Source organism: Molothrus ater, chromosome 6, assembly GCF_012460135.2.
Source record: "Molothrus ater isolate BHLD 08-10-18 breed brown headed cowbird chromosome 6, BPBGC_Mater_1.1, whole genome shotgun sequence".
Taxonomy (NCBI): Eukaryota; Metazoa; Chordata; class Aves; order Passeriformes; family Icteridae; genus Molothrus; species Molothrus ater.
The window spans coordinates 36,080,117-36,105,668 of record NC_050483.2 but is presented as its reverse complement, the minus strand read 5'-3'; the positions used below and the strand labels follow the sequence as shown (position 1 = coordinate 36,105,668).

Sequence of the window (25,552 nt, the reverse complement as noted above, 5' to 3'; positions counted from 1 at the left end):
TACCAGCAGTATTTTACCACAAATTAGTCTCTTAAAAATAAATACCGACTGTCAAGAATTTAGCTACAAGTTGCCTTTAAGATTCTGTACACAGCTGTATCCACCTCTTTCTATATATGCAATTGCTTACATCCCAGCAGATTTCTTTGCTGAATGCAATGCAACTACCTGACACTGCAAATAAGACAAAAAATGACAGCTTTCTTTAAGAAAAGATCATTTTGTTACTAGCAACCTGCAATGTAAATCACGCATCATTAACAGAGAGAGGACCAGACCTCCAGAAATTTCCATGTACATCACTTATGCTCCAGTAAATTCCATGATTAATATGTTTCATTTGTTTGTAGATATTAGAATTACTCAGGAATTTATAAAATTATGTTTAGTTCTTGTACTTGCAGCAATCCAGGTACTTGACATTGTACATTCAGCTGTGTGTGCTATGCCAATAGGTGACCAGATGAAGACTTTTGACAGTTCCAAGACTGCCATTCTTCTACAAAAATTTCTATCAGGTTGATTAAGAATTAAGTTTTTAGGTAAGTAATAATTGTGTCAAGTCTGAGACATTTAGTTTTACTTTAGATACTTGCAAGTACATCTTGAAGTTTTGTAATATTGGGATTTGTTCATTGATATGGTTTTATCTATTTTAGGGATGAATTTTTATTGGAGAAGAGTACAATGGAAAATTTGATCCAATTTCCCTGACAAGGAAAATGGACACTTTATAAAGGCTAAGCAAGCTGAACATGTGAAGGAGAGAAGTGTAAAAGTAGGCACCTAAATTCCAAAATCTTACATTCTGTGAAAAGTGCAAATAGAGAGTAGTTACATTCTCCCTGTTGACAAAGTAGGAAAGTTAAAGGTTCTTATTTCTATCCCTGTACTACAAGCTCAGTTAGATCTTTACAAATACCTGCAAAAACAGAAACACACAAACGGTAGTCCAGAACAATTAAATGTAATGAAAAAGCTTATATACGTGTTTATACACAAAATTGCCGGGCTGAAAAGTAACATTGCACACAGAGACAAGAAAGTCCTGATGGACAACAAACTGAGCAGGAGTCAGCCAGGTGACCCTGTGGCAAGGGCAGCCAACAGCACCCTAGGCTGCATTAGGAGTGCTGCCAGCAGCTCTAGGGAGCTGATCTTTCCCCTCTTCTCAGCACTGCAAAGGCCACATCTGGAGTCTGGGATCCAGTTCTGGACTCTCCAGCACAACAGACATTTAAACACACTGGAGTGAGCCCAATGAAGGGACATTAGGAAGAAGATTATCAAGAGATCAAAGATCCCTCAGATGAGGAAAAGCTGAGAATGTTAAGATTGTTTAGCCAGGGCAAGTCTTATCATTGGTTATAAAGAAGATGAATTGAGACTCTTCTGAGTGGTGCTCAGTGACAGGACAAAAGGCAACAGACACAAACATCCACAGGAAATTATCTTAGCATAAGAAAACACTTTTTATTGTGAGGATGACTGAAACATGCTGTTCTGAGAGACTGGAGTCTAACTTCTTGGAGATACTGAAAACTTAACTGGACACCATCCTGGCCAATCTGTTGCAATTGACTCTGTCAAAGCAATGGGGTTGAACAAAACAATCTCCAAAGATCCTTTATAACCTCAACAATAATATAGTTTTATCTCATTCTGTGGATTTCAGAGAATAACTTCATTTTAGCTGAATAAGAAGCACGAGTAAGCAGCTCTTTTTCTCTCTTTTTTATGACAATATTCTACACGTCAAGGCACAGATTATGATGTGATATACATCTATTAATACTATTTTTAAGTAAATATGGAAAGAACATTTAAATATAAGAACATTAAATTTTGTGGAAGAAGCAAAATTTAAGAAGCAAGTGTAACCAATTTACTGTTACTTACAGCTTTGTTCTACATTTAACTATTCAGCACAGGGTTTGGGCTCTAAATTTTAGATTTTGATTTAAGCTAGCCCTGTTTTGGCAGGAGGGGGAAAGGGGGAGAGGAGAAGAGGGTGTTTAGGCCAAATGATTCAAATTCCTTAAAACCTAGATTAATTTATAATTTTAATAGCTATTACTTCCTGGGGGAGAGGGTCTGTAATAGTTATAATTAGGTGCATAGTTATTATTAGGTGAAGTTATTCTTTCAAGCTTTTATTATGTACAGCATTCTTTTAACTTTATAGTACCAATGATGCCAGATAAATATATGTCAAAAATATGTGAGAAACAAACCTATAAGGCTTTAATAATCAAATCTAACTCCCAATTTCTTTTTCCACATTTTCAATTCTAGCAGATAATTCATTGTTAAAAACACAATCTTTTTTGCAACTGTTACAACTTAAACAAAATTGAAAAATACTAAACCTGTTTAGATGTGTTATTATGTATCTGAAGACATCATAGTTCACTGGGTGGAATTTCTTCACAATCTCTTTTAGCTCGTGTAGCCGTTCTGTCTTATCCATGATTTCTATAGAAATAAGTGACATTTTCTGACACATCTAGAAAGACATACTGAATAAAGTGTTGCTAAGTCTTTTTCCTAGCATAATGGTACAGCTAACCCACAGAGAAATATCAAGTGAGAAAATAGTTCATAAAATTCCTATTTCCATAGGGTAGCTTTTTTATTATACAGTTTGTCCTCGTTACTCTAAGCACACTAAGTACACCCACTGCAAGTTTAACTAAGCACAAAAATATTTTTCTGAATTTTAGCAGAATTATTTATCTCTGTTCAGCATATAATTACTTGACTAGCTTACTGCTGGCTTATAGAATTACAATGTGACAGGGTCATTTCTTGTTAGAGTTCCCTCTGCTTGCAAAATGTCGTGACAGAAAGACATTCACATGAGCTTAGAATATCCTTAAAATTCACAGTTATTCGAATAATAAAAAAAATACAAATAGGGCTGGTGCAGCTATTTTAAATATGCTGCCTAAAGAAGAACAGGGATTCTTCACAGGCCCAAAGGACATTATTCATGCTTCAAACAGGAAATAGCCAACATGTAGGAAAGAAATATGAAATAAAGCAACAATTTTATTTTAAAAAACCAGCAACTAATGCTGTGGATCCATACATTCTGCAGAATATGCTTCCAATCAATGATGATTCATATAGTAAAAGGGAATATAAGTTCCCCACTATTACTTGACTGCATTGCTAAAAAGAACTTTGACCTACCATAATGCCATAGAAAAAATGTTAAATACAGTCCAGTATATGCCAAATGTAAGTTTAGAGCAGTATTAATGGCATTTTAAAACAGTAATTACACTTATATTCTAAGTTATTTTATGTTTTGACTGGAATTTAACTATTACACTTTTAAGAAAAAATAAAACCAAAGTAACTACATTAAACAAGCATAATATGCCTGAAAAGCATAGCAGTAATATCAGAAATAGCTATTTACAGATATCACCAGAAAACACAAAATCTCTAATGGGCTATATATTAATCAGGTCCAGGCCCAAGCCTTAGGCTTATACCAGTGCTTCAATAGGAGACACGCATTTCAAAGACAGGAATACTATGCAATGTCTGAAAAATGTTTGTAAGGCAAAGGCGAACAAAACTAAGCATTTTACAAGAGTTCCAAAAGAATTTGAAAAAAAATCTAAGTGAATTAGAGAATTACCATAATATCCCATAGATGTGTCTGATTTTTAAAGTCTACTTTGAATGTAAGAACTCATTAATTCAAGGGGTTTTTCCCATTAACAACTGAAAAGCTGCTTCAAGAGCTTTCATCATTTTTATCACTTAACAAGAAATGGAAAAAAGTAGATGTCTCCGAAATAAATTTTCTAGGAAAAGGAGAAATAAGATATAAACTTATTTTGAAAAATAAGTGTGTTACATTCATCTCATCATATATAGTTCCTCTAATTTTAAAGAATATTAAAAAATACATGTGTCTAAGGAATTTAAAAAAATATTCATTGCAGATAGTCCTTTCAATTTACAATGAAGTAAAAGTTGCAATAAGGGCAATGGAAATAACACAATTAAATCAAGAAAAGGTTGTAAATTACTTACTTGATGTTTCTAACAACTCTTGATGCAAAGAGTAAGGAACTAATGGATCTGGCAGATCTGCAAAAAAAGCTTTCAGAGCCCCAGCCACAGCATTCACTGTTACTCCCATTGATTCTAGACTGATATTATGATCTGCAAAACAAAATTTAAAAAATAGTAGTGTAAGTAAAACCTACTGTTATCATTCCTTATAATACTTTATGAAGTCAATTTATTCAAAACATTGAAAACTAAAATTTTGCTAAATGATTATTAAATAAGGAAGGAAAAGGTGAACCTATGGAAAAGCCGCTATCAGACCAGCCCACAAAAAATCAAATATAAAAAAATCTGACAGCATTACAAAACAGTAGAAGATCAGAAAAATAACGCTGTCTAATTCTCCATGAATGATTTTGTCTTTGTCATTAACTGGCTTCTGATTAATCTATTTTGCCCAGTAAGGAGTTATAAATTCTATTTCCCAAAATGCTGCTAAACAGCAAAGCATAAAGAAATAGCACGTTTATTTTCCGTAACACCTAGGAGATATTTTACAATTTTTCACAGACTCAACTTCATGATTAACATTCAAGAACTTTTAACAAATATTTTCATTTTAAAATATAAACACATCAAAGTGAACAGTCTACTACTAATCCCGTTTCATTATATTCTACAATGACAAAGGCTGTATTAGAAATTATTCAGACTTAACTGTTAATGCATATTATTCAAGAAAACTTTCACTAAAGAATTACTGTTTGTGGGGCATAAGAAGCAGGAGTGAATGCCTTAATACCTAGGGCTGATGAACTGTTAACACAAGGAGCAGCTAAGACTGCACTTAAACTCTTTCAAACCTTCAAACACCAGCTAGATAGTATTTTAACAGCATTTAAACCAACTGCAACAAGATTCCCCTCCTATCCTTGGAGCTTCACTGGTAATAACCTGGACTATACCAATAAAACCCACCAGACCATTAAGGACACAGTGCTATGGAATTTGGTTTGAATGTGCAATCCTTTCATATTGCACTGTGATAAATCCTTGGAGAATTCATGTTCTGTTTTAGCTTTAAATAATAAAATCTCTGATTACCTTGATCAAACTGTTTTTGAATGTTGTCTTGATCTGTTTTATTCCCACTAACACGGTACAGGCCTTCAGTACATAATCCTTGGAAGAGGAGAAAAAACAAATATTAAAAAGCAAGTTTATATACTATAAAGCAAAGCAGAACCAGTTATAACAACTAATTCAGAAATGAAAAGTAGGAATAAATTTCTTAAGTACCTAAAAAGTTAACACATAAACCATTATAGCAATATAGGAATACCAAAACACAAACTGTCAGTTGTCTATTGAGTCCATCATTCCATTTAACATGAATCAGAGGAAATTACATGATGACAAGACTCTGATGCAGGTATTTGTTGAATAATGTAGCCAAAATTATTCTCTTACTGATCTCTATTAGACTGTTGTTATTTGCACCGTTTTTTTAATAATCAAAAAACTAAATTCTGCGGTACCCCAACACTTATGTTTTTAAAAACTGTCTTCATGGTTTGGTCTTAACAATTTATTATGGCAAGCAACAACACACTAAAAATACTCTGCAGGATAAAAAAGACCCAGCCATTTGTAACTGAATCCTGATCTTTTAATTTCATGGTGTAACACACTCCTGTATATGACAAGAACTTAATCTTCCAACGTGCTTTCCCTTTTACCATTTTTATTTTATAAACTTTGAATCCATTTCTCCTCACTTCTTATCTAAGGTAAATTATCCCATCATTTACAAGTCTTTCTTTAAGGGGTGAGGGAAAAGGAGAAAGGTGTTAGGAAGCAGATGTTTCCCAAGGTTTTCATTATTACTTTGTTTTACCACACCACAGTCATCGTAATTCCACCAGACTTTCAAGGTAAACATTGAACAGTCCACCTTAATTATGTGCACACACACACACACACTCCACTCCAATGATTATGCTTCCTACCACATGGCTGTCTTTTTTTCCCCACAGCTACTCATAGAATGAAAGAGACCATCCTGATAAACACACCATTACCAAAGATATTTTTGTTTTTTAATTTAAAACCTATTGAGCAATATAAACAATTTATAGTTCCTTAATTCAAGTTAGCTTTATGGGTGCAAAATTATCTATATACTAGATCTTTTTAACACTACATTACATAGATGGGTTTATTAAAAATTCACAGGTTTCACAGTTTTATGAAATCTCTTGGCCTTTTGCCATCATAGGCCAATAACTGAATGCATTTTAGATCATCAGATCAATACTTAACTGTTCTGTCACACTACAATCCACAGAAGGTGTCTTTTAAGTTATCAAGAAACATTAAGAATCCTATGAAAATGTTCAAAGTACAAAAAGTCACTTGGCTGGTTCATACAGCTGGGATATTTTTAACAATTTCACATGACTGTTCTAACTCCTAATTTCCTTCTTAATGTCTCAACAACTCAACATGTCTCTTGACTGGCTGCATCAAGGCTTATTTAGTAAGCATTTCTTCTATAAACTCACATGTCCATCATTTAGCTTTCCAATTCCATAGCCAAGGGTTTTCCTCTTGTAAATATACACCTGAATAGTCCTTTCAAAAAACCTGAGCCTTGTCCACTGATACCTTGAATACTACTAAAAGGTAGACTTTGGTGGCACAGAACAAAAAGTGGTTTCAATGATTCAGTGACTACCACATCTTGAAAGGAGCTTCAAACCTGCCTTCAAAAAAAAAAATCCCAAATGTGTTACATGAGATCACAGCCAGAAACACTTTACACTCCTCTTCCAAAAGCTGTAAATAAATACAAAAGACCACTGGTAGATGAGAATAAGCTATGATCAAGATTCTCTTTGTCTAGTATGAGAGGATTCTCTGTTAGAGACCCTACAGCTCCAGGACAGTCTTTGTCTTATCCAATAACTATTCAGTATCTTTCTGCACAAAGGAAACTGCATGTGCTGCAATAGCATTTCTGAGAAGTCTGACCCAGTCACTGTTTAGTAGGAGTCTATAAATCTCAAATACTTGAACTGGCTGCTTTGGAGACACATGCTCTAGAGTGCTATCTGCACTACAGTTCTAAGAAACAAAGAAAGACAATTTAAAGTACTTCAGAAAATTTTCAGGTTAAATAAGGAGATGCTGACTGAATTTAGCCATCTTCCAAAAATAATGAAGTGCTGCAATTCTGGATTAAGCTACTAAATTTGTCTTCTGAATTCCTCAAGGAAAAATTTTTCTTGTTTGTGGGTGTTCTACAAAGTCATGCCTCATGAAATGGCTGGTCAACTGTCATTACACTTTCTCTAAGGCACGGAAGGAGACAAGTTTAATCTGTGTGCAAGCACAAAGCTAGAAGTGTGCAAGTATTATTTACGTAAAGCTCCAATTCTCTGTTGCTTTCTATTATACAACCACACTTCTTACATCAAGATCTTCCATCAAGTATCAGACATTCTATTTCACTAGTTTTAGCTTTTAAATTCCTTGCATATCTACAATAAAAGAGGGAGAGATAGAGAGCCTTCAACATTTCTTTTTTCTGACAGCTTTTTAAAAATTTGGTTCCTTCATCTGCATCCTCTTGATTTTTCATAACTTTTTTCTATGTTCTCACTCTGTGTTTTGGTCCAGTTGTCATTTTCAACATATCCTTACCAAACACAATTGCTGCTGCAATATTCTATATCAGAATAACATGATTTATTTGCTTCTCTGTCCTGCTAGTTTTACAATACCTCTAGGTTTAAATAACTAGATCCTTCTTACGTGACATCACAATAATTTATATTTATTTCAAGACAGTGCACATCGTCTTTGCCTAGGCTACTCTTTTCTTAAAGTACCTCATAGTGCCTAATAAATTCTCTTGCACCTTCTTTTGTGATGCCAGTTGTGACCAGGGCTCCATCCCATCTAACTGGAACTTCACCACATGGGATTCAAAGCATTTCAGAGAAAATGAGCAAGGTGGATCTGCACCTATATGCATAATCAGTCTGCAGGACACTTCCATTTTTAGGCTCCAACATATTTCCACAACTCTTGGTTTCTCCACAGAACATACTTCAGCATAAGGGAAGATCAAAGTCTAGCTGGTACAATATTCATTTTCCATATCATATACTACACCATGTAGTATATGCTTGAGGAGAGTAAAAAGGCAAGAGAGAAAAAAAAACCCTACCAGCAATATTTTTGTGGTATATGCTCCCAGCTTTCTGTAGATGTGGCTTAGGTAAGCTTTTGCATAAGGTGTCGTAAGACCCACCTGGGGATTTATCCCTCACTAATTCACTCAAACTCCTTCAAGTTATGTACTTGTAGTCTTTGCATCATGGTGAACGCAGTTTTGGCATTCCAGAATGTACATTATGAAAGCACACAGAGTTTATGCTCAGTACCTAAAGTTTGCATAATTTTTTTCACTCAACAAGAAGCAGTAACTTCTCTACATCTTCCCAGCGTCAGTTTTGTAAATTTATGTACTTGCTCCTCCTGAGAAATGTTCTAAGCTAATCAATTTCGTGCATCTTTATCCAAGAGTTACTATTACTCCCAAATGTATTATCTTTTCCAATTCTTTCCTATTCTGAGAAAGGCTGAACCAAATTGCAACCAGTATCAAAACTGTGTATATAGCAGCACATTACGTAATAACATGATTTTTCTTCCTCCAGAACATTTACTCTTTTTTGATTCTTGCTTGACAGCGAGTATAGAAAGCTTAAGTTTTCAGAGAGCTGTCTATGATGATTTCAAATTCTCTTCCCAAGTGACAACAGCTATACTAACATTTAGACTGCTGAAAAGTCAGAGTGTCTGCTAACAACATCCACAGCCAGGTTCCTATCATGTTCTGTCTGTGTTTCTGAATATATGCCACACAGTAAGTCCATCTCTCCCAGTTCAATTCCTTCCTCTACAGTAGCCAATGGAACTTCTCAGGACTCATTCTCCACTACAATAGGTGAGACTATCATTCCCACACTTAGCTTTGTAAATTTGGTGATCTGTGTATCTAATTTTATTCCACGGATTGATCTGGTGTACCTCTTTTTAACTCCCATGCTACAGAACTGCCAATTTACTGATCCAAACCAGTAATTTCTATGTACACCTTAGAATGTATATAATTACTGAGCAAAGAAGACAATCTCTAAGTAAGAATCTCACACTAACTTTACTTACATAAAACACATTTAATGTGTCCTCATCAACACTGACATTTAAAGTCCCATGACATTCAATTCACACACTGAAAACCAGAACCAAAAATAAGTGTTTTACTGCTTCTTGTAATAAAATAATTTATAGCATATTGAAATGTTCAATAAACAATAAGCAGTGGAAGGAAATAAGCAGCACTTTTAGAACGACCCTTATAATAGGAAGCTCTCCAAAGCTGAATTAACATTACTATAATTTACACTAACTGATTATTAAACAAAGTCTCAACCATTTCATGAAGTGTCACTCAAGCCCATATTTTAAGGCCTGCCCATTTCAAAGAAAGAATACAAGACTACAATTAACATGACACTATGAAAATGCCTAGGAGAAGGTAGGTGCATTCTTTGCTTCATTAAAAATGGGTGACAACTGAAGCATTGTAGTTTTCCAGGCATATAGCTCTTTGGTCACTTTGGGTCTGGAGAATTCTGAGGGAGTAAGTGGAGCAGGATAACTATCGTACATACCCTGGCACCTTGGTCCTACCTGAGTTGTTAAGGAATTCTTTGTATAATTCTCATGATGTTTCCTTTGAACAGATACCTCATTAGCAATACAACTCAAATGCACAACAACATGTGTTTTATGAGTATTTCAAAACATTTGTTTACAGTTTTCAGTGATTCTCTCACACTACTAAATTAATGCATGCACTCCTCTCTTGTCTGGTAGTTAGTCTTCCATTAGGAGAAATGACTGATGACTGTTTTACCTTGAGTTTGTTTCCTCTCTGTTGATTAATTCCAAAGTTACAAACACAGACTGGTGTACAGTCTCCTAACTACTGAAACCTATTCTATGCCAATTTTGAAGTGATCACAGAAGGAATTCTCAGGAGATCATCTAGTGCAGCCTTCTGCTCAAATAACAGTCAACACTGAAATCAGATTTGGGTGCTTATCTAAACTTCCCTTTAATATCTCCCATTTACCCCACAATCTCTCTGGATAACCTGAACCAGTGTTCTAATAAACTTCAGAGCAAAAGTATTCCCTTTCTTTCTAATCAGAACCTCCTATGTTAATGACATTGTACTTCAGTTCTTTAGCCTGGCTGCATCTTTTCAGTAATCTCTTCATAGGTATGGGAAGCCTCCTCTGGTACTTCCTCAGCCTCTTCCTCTCCAAGCTGAATAATCCCACATATTAGGAACTCCAGCCCCTGACCCTCTTTTGCTAGACTCAAGTTTGTCAACACCCTTCTTGCAGTATTTCAGATGACACCCAACAAGTGAGTGTAGAGCAAAAATTAGTACCTGCTTCTACTGCTGTAGTGCCTGCCCCTTCTACTGAGAAAATCCAATACAGAAGGCATGATCAGCCTATTCTCCACCACAACCACAACATCCTTTTCATTAGCACTGACATGGACCCAGTCAAGTGCTCAGAGCATCTACTACTGCAGCAGTTTAGTCCTTGCAATTCTAGTTGAATGGCCTGGCTTTGTCCTCACTGAATTCCTTCAGGTTCCTCCTATCCCATTCCTCCAGCTTGTCTATGTTCCCTTCAGCAGAAGCCCTGGTTTTAAATACATTAACCACACCACCCACTCTGGAATCACTCACCAACATGATGAGGGTGCAAAATGTGTTGTAGAGCAATTTAAACTGGAATCACGAGTAAGAGACATGGCCTGTGTGTGTTTTTTGCTAAACATAAAGCTTCATGGGCAGTTGAGTCAACCTCACTGAACAATATGACTGAAAACGATGGTCTCACTCCCCTCCTCAGCAATCACTCCCTCCTTCCCCCTGCTCCCTGCCATGCACTTGTTTTGGCACATATTTGACTCTTAACATAGCAGCTGTAATACTACATAGCAGAACTTTTACCATTTTTGCTGATATAGCTTTTCAGAACAGTGAATTCCACTGATTCAGAGACATCTGACAAGTGCCCAAAATGAAAAGTGACAGAAACTCATACACCAGGCCAGAAACTCATACACAAGGGGGTGTCCAGGTCTGCTCTCTCTGTCCAACACAACAGGTTCCTAAAACCCTCCAGCTCTCCCAAGCCCCTCGAATAAAAGGGGAGGCAATCAATCTTGAATTTCTCAATTTTCCAGCCACTGGGAATATATTTCAATGATGTACCTGATCTTTTCACCACAACAAGCACTGCTGACTCCTTTTCTTTGCCTATTTCTACCAAACCTCATTCTCTGGAGACAAACTTTGCCTTATGGATACTGTCAATGTAAAAATCTAGCTTCACAGGAGATTCAGCAAGACCATGGTGTAAGCTAGGTTTGAAGGAAATTTGAAGAAGGCAATATTCTTTTACTTGAATTACCTCCAAAACTGTAAATTTCCCAGCATTACAAAAATAGTCTCAATATCAAAAGCAGTAATTATCGTATGTATACCAAGTACAAAATTTTTAATTTCTCTTAGAGCTCTCCATAGGAACCATGTGAGATAACAACATTTAGCTCTGTCAAATTCCTTCCCGCATCTTTATTCCATTCCTTGTCTCACAACTGAGTAACTGAATTATTAAAACACAAATTATTATAATAAGCATCTCTTTGCTAAATTATTTAATGTACAATTAACACTCCATTAATGTTATCAGTTTTCTATGAAGTATGAAATCTAAAATTTATAATCTGGTCAATGAAGTGCATGGATAGCAATATTCTATAAAAAATTAAAAACATTTAAAAGCTCAGAGGAAAAAAAAAACATTAAAATACTGATATTAAAGTTGAATATCATCAAGACCTGTATGTACTCAATGGCAAAACTGCTAGTATTTGCAATGTTAATTTGATGTCTCCCTCCTTGGTAAAACAGAATGAAATATAATCTATGTCAAACTTCTCACCAATGCATGAACAAATACAAAAAGTAAACCCAAAACATAAAAAATTACTAAAAGAATAAAAAAACCCTGATACGCTAAGAGTATCAGTTAGCATAAGTCATCTTACCTGAATTATTTTAAGTTTGGGAAAACTTAAAAATCAACAACAGTAGGTGTTGACTAGTACACAAACAGTCCATGGAATAGTTCATCACTAAATCTGAAGTGTGTGTAACAGCATAAAAACATTACCAACAAAACACTCAAGCTACAAAGTTGGCACAAATATGTACACTTTTCACACTTAAAATTGGACATTAAATAAGCATTTTTTCCATTATACTGCAACACAAAATTCAAACCATATCAACATTTTGTTGAAGACATTAAGTTACCCTCCAGAAATCTGTTCCTCTCTGTCAGACTACGGAATATCTACCTTATTCTCTCCATGATGATTCTTAGAGAAATACAGAACTCATGCAATTCATACAGCATACTTCAAAAAGTATCTCAATTCTGCTACCTGTATTTTGAAAAAAGGTAATGGTCTACATTGGATTTTCTTATTTAAAAATAGCAGGTAATCTTTTTTTCTAGTATATCTTAGCATAGCACCATTACTTGTATACAAAAACAGCCACTACAATTTTCTTAAAAATCAAAAATCAAAGTTTCCCTGCTAAGTACATTTCCATAAACCCAGTTTACAAAAAACCAATCCATTTTAAAATTCATTTCAAATGATGCAACAAAATGAAGTTCTCTTCAGTCCATCAGGAGAAAGCAAGAAGTAGACCAGAACACCTATACAATCAAAATACTCTTTTGGAAGCCCATAACCAAAAATAGCTACCAATGACAGTCAACTGAAATAGTTGTCCTCATGGGCAAGTTACAAACCAATTTGCAAAGGATGTGACAGAGGTAAAAGCACACAAACATCATACATGTTACTAGTGACAGGAAAGTGCTCAAATAGTCTGTAAAAGGTTACAGATAAGACCACAGTATGTTTACCAAAAATCAGGTTTTTTGAAAACATTATATATTTATACCAAGATATTTAGTGGAAAACTTGGTAATTCATCATTGGCAAGTTATTTACCTGGAAGGAAAAAAAAATCTTTTGATCATATTGTTCAGTGAACCAAGAAAGAGCTCTGACAACCAACCAAAATATTACTCATCCTTCTATAATTACAATCAATTCAAAAATTAAAGGCTTGGATAGAAAAAAGGCTTTCCTATAATTGTGGACAATGTAGAAACACAGAAGCAAAGCTTGTTTACCATATTTAGCAAATCTTTCCACCTTTCTTATCCAGAAGTGACAGTAGTATAAAATTTAAAATGTTCTCACATGGTATTGTGATTTGTTTTTAATCAATAAATTCCAACAAAACCAAGTATTATGTGCTATTGCTGCTTCACACTCCCAGTACCAGTGACAGCACAGGCAGCTGTGAAATGGAGGCTCTAACACATATTTACAGCTTACCAGCTTCACATCTACTCAGCTATTAACCTGAGTTAATTGGCCCCCAGTTCCTGCTTCCAATACTACCAAAAAGATTACAAGGGGATTCAAGCTCTGTATTATGTTTCAAGAACTAATTGTTCGGCTCCATAAAGTTAAACCAGTTTAGAATAACTGGTTTAGAATAAAGCTTTTTGTTGAAAAATACTAAAGAGGAAGACAGACAATAACCTTCACTTAATATGCACAGACTTAGGATCCCTTATCTTTACCAGGTCACCCTTTACCTTGACAGGAACAACATGGCTCCTTCAGAAGAAAAAATCTGTTGATTTATAAAAGGCTAGAAATTTAAGCTCCTGAATTTTCTTTAGTTTTTCCAAACTGTCCCTCTTCTACTGACACACACTTTTTTTTGGTGAGGATGTTTCCAGAACATTATGGTAAAACAAAAATCTGATGGTATTTTCTGCATGTGCTCAATTCTTTAAGGTTTATGGTGGAGCAAGAATCTTCAAAAACACTTTAACGTACTATTGTCTCATCTTGGCATCTGAAATAGAGAAAACTGTTTTTCACTGTGTACTTTCTACTTGCCCCAGTCAAAATTTAGATGAGAGGGTACAAAGCACTGCCTTGTATACTTTCATGAGATAGAAACAGAAAACATTAAAAATTAAGATTAGCCTTTCAAGTCGAGATTAATCACAAATTCAGCCACAATCTAAATTACATAGAAGGAGCTGAACCCCATCAAAGTACCTGAAGAGGACATGCTAAACAATTATATCCTCTGTAATAGAAATAACCAGATTAGCTGAGTTGGAAGAGACTGCACTTCTTGATTAAGAAGACAATGATAATAAACACTGGTATTCAGTGCAGTTCAAACTGGCAGCAGACTGGCTGCTATGAGAGAGACGAGTACTGAATGACTCCCCAGGGCCAAGCAGCTTTATCATACAGGAATGGTGCCATTCTGAACTCCAGCCTGGAGCCAATAGCTCCTGACTTGCCTTGTGCAGGCTGATAATCCCCAGCACCATATTTGTAGAATTTTCTCAGACAGTCACAAAGTCAATGATGTGACTGTATCTCAGTACAGGATTTGAAGGCAATGCAAGTGAACATTCTTTTCTCTCAAAGGCAACAAATACATTCTATGAGAACCCTGCTTGAAACTCAAATACCTACAGCATATTAATTCAATATAAAAATAATACACAGCAGAAATAAAACTCTCACAGCCAAGTATGGAAGCTGAAAACAACACCAAAGCTACTTACACATAATCCAGAGTAGGAGAAAGAAAATTCTAATACAGATCAAAAGCAGAGGTTTTGTTCTACGTGTTTAACAAAACTAGGAAGACAACTAGTGGCATCATGTTTGTCCGGCTGACATTCATGGCCAGAATTAAAACTCTCCAGGTGTACAGTAGCCTTCCAGGATGAGCTAACGTAACACAGCTAACGGAAAAGTTGTGCCTTCTGAGTCACCCCTTGTGAGGAGACCCTACATTCTGAACACAGAGCAGCTTAACCAAACATCTTATTTTCCCAAGACAGGTCATGAGAAGAGAACAGATGTACAAAATGTTTTGGCTGGTTGCATGGTTTGACAATTACGAGGAAAAAAGGGAACAAATAATGTTCTCACACTATTATAGTTCTCTCTCTCACCCCACAAGCTGGTGAAAATTCTTTGGGAGAAATACTTTTTTTTTTTGAAAGTTCATCACAAAGACAACAATATTTTTAAGCAAATAAAACTTTTAGAACTGGACTTAAAAGGATACTTTCATTTCTTGAAAGTATTCTTAAAATGTGGAACATGCTCAAATTAAGTTATTGCTAGATTCTACAAACTCTTGAGATTGAATACCAGTCAATATCTGTTTTATACAGCTATGCATAGTAGCTGTACGTAGCCACTTTTAAAGAACACCAGTGTCAGTGACTCACCTATAAATGATGCTAGTTTGTTTTGGGTTGGGGCTTTTTTTGCTACAAAAAGCAGCATATGTATTTTATATATATATATACACATATATACATATATATAATATACATATATATATATAATATACATATATATATATATGTATATTAAACTGCCTATGCCACTCTATTACTCCTTGCTCTTCTTCCTCCTTTCCCATTTTTAACTGGATGAGGTGGAAAAAGCAAAAGTAGGAGGGCAGAAAATACAGCTCTTACCTTTAATGCACAGAAAGTAAAGGTTAAAGACAGATCTGTACTAACACCTCTGACTCCAAAGAGATCAATGCCTGCGGTTTCGCCTGATTTCTTTATTGCAATAGTGCAGTATGTAAGTCTTCAAAAACAGCTATGAAGCTTACCACCTGTGGTAGTTATTTTGGAATCACTATTCTTGCAGATGGCAACAAAACTGAATTTTACTGTAAGAAAGAAAGCTCTTTAGATTTTTTCTTGCTATAACTGCTACTTTCATCTTACAGTCAAAATTGTATTAGAGATATAAACAAATTTGGAAAAAAGATGCTGTTTTACTTTGCACTAAACAATATTCCCATTGCAGACACACATCAAAAGATGGTCCTGCACATGCTTCAGTTCAGTCACACTGTCATTTACTTCAAATACAGCAATATAGCATCTATAAAACTTCAGAGCAAGCAGGATCTATACACCAGCTGAAAGCTAGCGCTCACAATCTTAAAAAAAAAAAAAAAAAAAAAAAACCCAAACAAAACCCAACCACAGATGCTCCCAAACCTCAAAACAAATTCCCCCTCCTAACAGTAGTCTTCTGTTTGACCAGCAAAATCGTCCTACTTGCCTCATGGTCATACACTAAATAGGCTGAAAGCAGGGACAAACACACAACCAGAAAGCCAGGGAGATAAGAGAGAGAGAAAACCATACTGTGGAATTTCACTCTAGTGTAAACACATATATATGTTAATATTTTACATTAAACAGGGAAATTACATCTTCAATAGATTAACATTTTTCATGGAGTATTACACAGTATTTAGAAAATAAGTGTTTCTGTCTCTGCAACAAGTTAAAATGCAAAACCAGGTTTACCTTCAAAATCAAGAAAGCAAGCAGACTAATCACACCAAGTCAGAAGCCATTTCAAACACCTGTTTTCTATAACTGCAAAAGGCGGATTTCAGAGCTTTTAAATACATTAAATAAAACACAGTGGCAACAGTGAGACATGTAAGACTGGACTGCCACGGGGTTAAACATCATTTGGCACTAGAAAGTGATGTAAGTTTTATTAATTACAGGGAACATGTTAAACCTCAGACATTTGTCAAAAGGTATTAAAGTATTTGTATAAATAAAGTCAAAAAACCATCACATATTACACATAAAATTTAGAAAACACATTCTACTTTTTAAATGCGCCTAGCCCACAATTATTTATTTCTAGGATAAAATTCTAAAAGTACTTGAAAACAGAAAATGAGAGGTATTACTCATTATGCAAAATGGGAAAGTCTTTCCTCTAACAGTCCTCCTATCTTACCTGTATCTTCAATGAATTGCACACATTTTTCAACAAACAGAGGTATGGGTTTCTCAGGTGTAACCAAATCCTGTAGGGGCATCCCAAAGTAATTACTTTCCCAGTTTCTACGGATTGGAGGATTGAATGTCTTAGTTTTCTTTTTCGGCTACAACAAAACAGAGTTATTTAAGTAATATTCAAGCAAAATTTTAACCAACTCATATTTCAATCATTCAGTAAACATAACCATATCATACATCTATCAGACATTAAAATTCCTCTACAGCAAACCGAATGAATAAAAATTACATGTACTTTTAAAATTACAAAGTACTTAACTATAAAGTAATTATACATTAGATAAAAAGCACTAAACTTCTATAAGTTTTGATTCTTTTTGCATTACATTAGGAACAGGATTAACCAATATATCAGTAACTGAAAGTATTACAGGAAGAGAAGTAAAGACAGCACTTGTTTAGAGTGCTGTGATTCGTTTAGCATCTTTCAGCACTGCTCACAAGAACCACATCTGAACCACACCTCTTTAGAAATTGTCAGGGTAAAACTCCAGTGTCATATCACCAAAACAAAGTTGGTGTCTTCTGCATATACTTAAAGATACTAAATAATCTTTATATTGCAACTACACAAGAAACATGATGATGGAGAACGACTAACAAGCAATAAAGTCTTGAAGTTAAAGTTGCAGCACTCATACTAAGCATGAATGCTTTGTTACAGGCACAGGATTTTAGCCAAAAGGAGGTTTGCACACAATCAAATCTAAGATGGTGAGTTTGATACAGAATTCTCCTGGTTTTATTTTTTTTTCCACTGAGAAGGACTTTTATCAGTGGAACTGATAAATTAGCCTTGGATGATTACAAGAATTGTATTGTATCAGATACCATAACTCATCTCTGAATACTGATGAAAATATAAATTACATCAAAAATATTTATTTAGGTAGCATCCAGTTCAGATGGGCAACAGCTGAAAGGGCAAAGCTGAAGCCAAACAATGTGTAAAACTCAGTGAAAACATCTTTGTCAAATTATGTCAGATCATTTTAGATACATATATTAAGGCAGAAAAGAAAGGAAAAACAATTCAATTTTTTTTTCCCAAGGTGTTCACTACACATCTCCACCATCACAGAATAAATGAAGCAAGATATACTCAAGACTGTATATCTAAGATCATCAAGACAGAAAAGGCTCTGTGTATCTCTTGGAAAGCAGTCAGGTAAATGGAACAATAAGCTAAGACTCGACAGAAATTTATGAAAATCACAAATATTATCTGTGTAGAATACCTGGAAATGGTATGAAATATTGGACACAGCTACAAAATTAGAGTAAAGAATGCTCTTTTCTAATAGTTGGCCTGCTTTTAGAAGACAGGTTGCAAGGGAATGCCATACCATATTTGGTATTATGCACACAGAAATGCAAAAGGTTTCTCAGGTGAACTATTTACCTGAATTCAGTTTAATCCCTAATTTGGAAAGTGAGATTTTTTTTTTCTAAAGAACTTAATGAAGCATAAAGAATGAAAGAATAGAGAAAAAGGAAAGAGAAAACCCCAACCCTGACATCCTTTGCAAACTGGTCTAAAGGCAGAGTAGAAGAGATGACCACTGCAAAACCATTCCAAAATCATGAAACTACAATTTCACGAGACAATTACAAGAGTAAATTTAACAGCTATTTCTCATTACGTATCATTATGTATTTTGTATCTCTCCTGTCCAATATTTATTAAAATACCTCTCTCTCTCATTATTTTCCTTTCCTTTAGGGTGTGTGAGTGCATAAACTCTCCACTGACAGCATAAATCAAATCCTCCCACAAATAACACTATCTACATGATCTTCACAAAAAATACTTCTGTAAATCAAAAGTAAAGTTTTAATGCTTTAAGAAAAAACAACATGCTCTTTCCTGATTTTAGACTTCCATATTTTCCTAAGTCTAGATTGCTTAAGCGGAGAACTTGTTCTGAACAAAAAGGTGTTCTGTGCTAAAGACCTGATTTTGCCAAAAGACCAACTGACTTCAGGGAAAAAAATATGGGTCTTATTGCTAACAAAAGTAAGTCTCAGTGAAAACTTTTCTTTAATCCCTGTTCCCCACTCTGAGAAAACAGCATTTTTTCTGATCCATCAGACATAGAACGGAACTTTTAGATTTGCTAGTCAAGACAATGACTACCATATTTTTCTCTGTGTAAAATTAACTTTAAAAAGATCTCTAATGAAACAATAAACAGAAACTGTTAAACATTAAATTATTCATTTAGTTAAACAGCACCTGAGTAAGGTGAACCATTGTAAAATTCCTAGATTTTGGCAGAGAGATTATGATTTTGCCCCAAGTATTTTTAGTTCAATCATTCTCCCCAATACACCTATGCCTTCCAATGCAGCAGTCATGTAATACTGCATGCAGCAAGTACCAATCTAGGCACAGCCAAAACCAATTTTGTGTGCTTCTCCTACATCATCATAAAAATGGACTAATAGGCACCAAGTTAAAGAAGACAAGAACCAGCACAAAAGTCTTGTTACTTAAACCTAGCAAAATGCTCATTGTTCACATACCACTGTTTTCATGCTAGTAATTAAAACACAAGCCCAAGACCATAAAGTTGAAATCCCTGGTTTTCCTAGAGATCTGTGGGGCTTTGTATAATTGATTGCTGCACTTATGTTGAGCTTTCAGCATGGGTTTCATCACTTGCTTCTTGCCAAAGACAACTGCTCTTCATACCGTAACAGAGGTTAACGCCAAACCTCCAACTGATCCTTATATATTTTGGCAGGAAAGCATTTTAACTCTGAGAATTCCAAACTTGCCTTGCATTGCATTTACTTGCAAACCTGCTTTATTTTGCAGTACTTCAATCACCAAAATACATGTTGCAAAAGATTAGCTAAAGTCCTCTTAACCTAAGACAAGGTAAACATAAAAACATTTACTGGAGCATGGTACCGTATCCAAGTCTTGATTTCAAAACCAGAAATATTATTACAAAGAAGATTAACTTTAAAAATACAAAAATGTAAAGAATACTAAGCTTAACCCTCTTGACCACAGGTACTAGGGAATCAGCTAAGCAGTACTCATCATCTAGAGAGAAACTCAGCTAAGACTTCAGCCAGCTGTGAGTTTTGAGAGTACAACACACATAAATACAACCTTTTAAAATTAATCTAGAAAACTAAAAACTGCCAAAACCCTATCAAGCCTCTTTATGGATGGGCTTCTTACTTTAGCAAGCCTTCTGTTCAAGACAGGCTTTTCTTCTCTCATTACCATCCCACCAGAATATCCATTAATTATTTATTTATTAAAGAAGAAATTCAGCCACTTCTCTACCTCCAAAAGACTTCACTACTACTTTTGATGCAAAGGAAATTTTCTGCCTGCTTCATCTGCAGTCAGCCCTAGGGTCATGGAGGGCAAAGTCAGTATTTTCAGAACTAGTAAAATACTTCATAAAACCATGCACTGTGAACAGCATTCATTTTATAGGCTTAATAAAAGTATTTGTAATCTCTAATTCATAGCTAGCTCTCCAGAAACTGTATGATATATGAATAATGCAGATCATTGTCCCTAACATGCTCTTCCTTCCCTTCATGCTTTCTGCCATTTTTAGAATTCCAGTTTGTTACACTGTTTTAAACTACAAAGGTTTAAGAAGGCATATGGCTCTAAATATGCATATTAAGAGTGTTAAATTTGAAAAGACAAAACCTGAAAGTACAGATTCTGATATTTCCTATAATTCTCAGGAGAAAAAAAAGCCACTGCACATTTCAGTCTGAAGTAGACAGTATTTTACTAAATTAACCAGTGAATTTACACAAGAAAGCTGAATAAAAATTTAAGTTGATCTCCCATTCCTCACATGTTTACCATAGTCTTACTAAAACTGAGATCAACAGACATGGGTTCTACAGTTCCTCACACTATTTCCATAATAGTTTTAACATAAAATTTCATACAGTCTTGAAATTATAAGGGCAGAAAGCAAGTTTAAGCATAGAAAAAGAGATGACAAATGCACTGCTTTGTGTTCTAAAAAGCCAGAGTAAAATATGTGAGAATTCATCAAGATGCTAGTGGATTTTTCTTACTAAAATAGCGAGAAAAGTTTTCAGATTAATTTAAAGTAAAAAGCATCTTACAATCATCTTGGTATAAAGGAAAATGGAAAGAAGTAATTCACAAACTTCTTTGGAAGCAATGAGTGTTGTCTGCAAACAGGGTTACAAGGCAGAATGTTTTAAAATACTGTTTCTCAGATTTAATTTAGCAAATGGAAACTCCATTCACACACAAAAAAAAAAAAAAATCAGACCTTGAATAATCAAAGGTTATTGGCCAAAGAACCTAAATAGTGAAACTTTTATTGTTTACAAGATGTCTCTAGTTAGGATTTGTTTTCAGAAGTACTTAAAAAATTAAAGATGAGGCTCTGCCTTACCCATTGCAAAAATTCATCCAGGATACTTGTTGTTCTTGATATGTTGTGGAGAATATAAACCTAAACAATTATTCTCTCTATAAGAGGTGAAAAAAATACAACCTAAATCCAACACTGAATATATCTCAAAGTGTTCACAAAGAGAGGAGCTCTAAAGTAGGTGGGTAAAGTTTTAATACTCATCAATTCCATTGTAAAAACAAATAATAAGGTTATTAATTGTCACTATATGGAATAGCTACAGGTTTCCACATCAGGCAGGCTTCCCACTGAAGAGGGAATTACTAAATTATGACAAAGGTCAAAAATAACTAGCTATTATTTCATGGTAATAATAACAATAATTCTTCCATATTAACTTACAAATAGCTTTTTAAAATATTTACATTGGGCTTGTTTACACAGTGAGACAATGGAAAGCCAAGGACTGCTGTGGTTGGGCTTTATATTAATGCATAAAAGGCATCAGCTGCAGCTTTAAGGCTACTGAAGTAGTTCATCCTGTCTAAGATATTAGAAGGCTTCCTTCAGCAAGATCCTTTTCCTCTAGGAATCCTCATGCCCTCTCCTGACCTGAAATTCTCTGCAGTTTCTGTTGTTTTGTATCTCCAAACTCATTAAGTTAAACTGAAAACAAAAATAATTTATGATACAGCTGGCAAGCCCTCTGCTTTTCATGTGTACCAACACCAATAATGTTTACACTAGACCTTAATGTTAAAAGTTCTAATTGAGACAAGCATCTAATTGGAATTGCCACTTCCAGTTTTTGATAAAGACATGTAGATGAATGAGGACACATCTCAGCTGGAGAGGACTAACTTGGCAAAGAAGAAATAGCTGAGGCAAAGCTGCATTTTAACATTTCAAGGTGTGCTCAGTTCCTCGTAAGTTTGTGACCACCATGAAGGAAATAAATAATCAAACATGGAAAGCATGCCAATATAGGGGAGAATTCAAAATGCACTTTTTTGCTATTAGCAAAATGCACTTTTTTGCTATTTTGTTTAACAGCAGAAAGGATGAGGTGCTTTTTTCCTAGGAGAAACCTTACAGAAGAAGTTCTGTAGGTGAAGAAAAGAAGGCCACTACAGTTAAACAAATATTAGCACACAACATGCACTTCAAATACTGAACAACATGCACTTGAAATATTTCAAGCCTAGTGTGCACGCAGAACTACACATGAACCTGGCTAACAAGTCCTGTGATTCAAGCCAGTCTGCTTGCTTTCTTCTCCTCCTCCTCCTTATTGCTCTTCAAATTTATCCCCCCCAGAAAAAGTTCAACGGTTCACTTGTTAATAGCACATGCAAGGTCTTATCACAAATCTTCTCAGAACATTTAGACATGTGCTAATAAAATAAAATAGGATAAAGGTGGGTCTATCACAAATTAGATTATACTGATTCAGTTTTTTCCACGTTTTCTTTTCTAGAGACAAAGACTGAACCACCTGTTGCTTTTACCAATCTAGATTTTAGTAAGGCATCTGGTGATGGCATAAAGGAAACTACTGCCACAACTGGAGGAACAGAAAATAGATGATATTAAGCAACAAAAAGGACAAAGTCATAGAGTAATGGGAAAATCCTGCACTGGAATGCACAACTAACAAAACTTATGTGCTGTAATGTGCCTATAGCACATGCTGTAATGTACAGGTACTTTACATGTGTGCATGTACAATAAACCACCTGTTTAGTATTGAGTCATTACCTGGAAATTATCAAGGACATGAGCAGGCCAAAGGTACCTAAAGCAGCAGCAACTGCAGCTAAGCAAAGGTTGGGTGCAATCACACAATTGTGTTGGGTAGTAATTTCTAGTAGATATCAGCAAGCACTAAGATTACGTGATGCACTGTTATGACATTCGTTGCAATACTATGCACAGTTTCAGTCATCCTCATTCAAAAACAGGTTCAGAGGAAAATTCCAATTTTTTTTTAAATCTTCTAAAACTCAGGCCAAGAAGTAGCCATTTTCTCTTCACTGGTGACTGGCCAAAAAAAAGAAACATTTCCGGAGAAAGGGTACTATAAGGAAGGGTGAAAAACAGGAATTGCAATATTCCTCACCAGTACAGAGGAAATAAAAGCTCTGGATGAGTTTTTCAGAGTAGTAAGAATGAGGAGATAAAAGTCTTGAGAGGAATTATTTCTGTGATAATTGTAAGAAGAGCTCAAGGATGATGCTCTTCCAGTTCTGACTACCAGTATACTGAAACAAGATCTAAGAACACCAGCAACAGTGCTATGGACAAAAATAATGGGTGAGTAATTCAGACCAAAGCACACTTGCTTAACTGCTCTGAGCTTTAAATTGTTTCTTTTGGCAATAAGAAACCTTATGTGACCTTGCAAGTAATGTAAGTAATGACCTGCTTGCCACAGGTTTGATATTGCTATACTTGCCACAGTAAAACATTTTAATTTATGCTTCCAAATAGCAACAAGTAGCACAATTTTGAGTATTTACTTCTGCCTTTAATAACATATGTCCTCAATAGATTTTTGAAGTTTGATACATATGTGTTAGCCAAACTACAGCAGTTCATTTTCCTACTCTGCTGTTTGTCAAATCTTGCTTCCTCCTTCCTAGTCACCCAACTCTTGCCTGTTTCCCTTTAGTTTTTTTACCTGAACCCTACAATCACTTTACATCCATTCTCTGCCTCCCTATGTCTGTCCTAGTGCCTTTTTTTTAAATGTGATTTTATCCTGAGTAGGGACACTGGACATGAAAGGATCAGGACAGAATGAGCATCCTTCAGCACAGTCATGTCTCTCCTTAGACACCCTACAAGAAACCCACCCAGAAACACCACATCTCAAATCAACAAAAATGCAAGAGTATCAAGAACGTTACATCCTACTTGGGCTTAAAAAAAATTTAATAATCTTGGAAAAAGAAAATTAGGAGTTCAGACTTTAAAATTCAAGTTTTTCCAAACAAATTCATTTTGCTCATAAGATTTCTGTACTTCAGAATCACTATAATTAAAGCAAGAATAGTTACACGTGTACCCTATTTTCCCTTTACATAGAGCTGAAAAATTCAGAAAAAGTATCAGTAAGAGATTTAAGAAATAGCCAGAAAGAAATACACAAGCTCTATTTACCTCTTTCACATTCAAGGGGTCACAGTTCTCAAGAAAACCCATCAAGCAGTCTGTAAATAGTGGTGCACTAACATCTTTTGCAAGGACCAAATAACACTTGACAAGGACAACATAATTTGAATAATTTTTGTGTTTCTGTAATAAAAGACTACTAGTCACTCATCCAAAACAACACAGGAAAACATGCAGAAGAAGTTCCAAAACTAGAAATCTGCATCTCTTCTGAAATAAAATTAACAGCTAAAAAACCCAAAGAAACAGATAATGAACTAGAATGACTCACTTGAACTGGAACTACTCTAACATCAACTTCATTCAAGTCAACACACAGAGAAGTCACTACTTATCAAAAGCACTGAGCACTCAAGATACTTTGAAAACTTGCAAACATTTGAGCTATCAAGTCAAATTTGCTTTCTCAATTACAATAATGTCCACAATTATTAAAAGCTTTTACTCATTTAATAGTAGCAGCTTTGCTACTTGTGAGTAAAATACAGCACCCTCCCTCAGAAAAAAACACTCCCATAACCAACAAATCACCAACCAACCCAAATTTAAAACAATTCTACTCTTCAAGAAACTTATCCACTGCAAGAATTAAAACAGCCTGAAACTCCCAACTTAGGCTTCTTCTCAACAGGCCAAAACCAGAAGTAGAAGCTTTGTTAGAGCAATTGGGGGATTTTGTGACAATTTTAGGAAGACCCCCACTATAGTAATCTACTCAGTTTAACACAAATATATTCAACTCAGAGTAAGTTGCTTTCAACTCAACACAGCTGCAACAGTAGGAAGATTATGCAACTGCATTTTGATTTCTAT

The 25,552-nt window shown here is 35.1% G+C and overlaps 1 protein-coding gene across 1 annotated transcript in view; it reads right to left on the bottom strand.

The window, feature by feature from the left end:
* ARHGAP5 (Rho GTPase activating protein 5) overlaps nucleotides 1–25,552 on the bottom strand; it is a 47,107-nt gene that overhangs the window by 5,699 nt on the left and 15,856 nt on the right. Inside the window, exons 4-7 of the mRNA XM_036383460.2 lie at nucleotides 17,125–17,272; nucleotides 5,137–5,214; nucleotides 4,054–4,185; nucleotides 2,370–2,475 (exon numbers count right to left, since the gene is read on the bottom strand). Of these exons, the coding sequence (XP_036239353.1) occupies nucleotides 2,370–2,475; nucleotides 4,054–4,185; nucleotides 5,137–5,214; nucleotides 17,125–17,272 (464 nt within the window). The remainder of the gene's footprint in view (nucleotides 1–2,369; nucleotides 2,476–4,053; nucleotides 4,186–5,136; nucleotides 5,215–17,124; nucleotides 17,273–25,552) is intronic.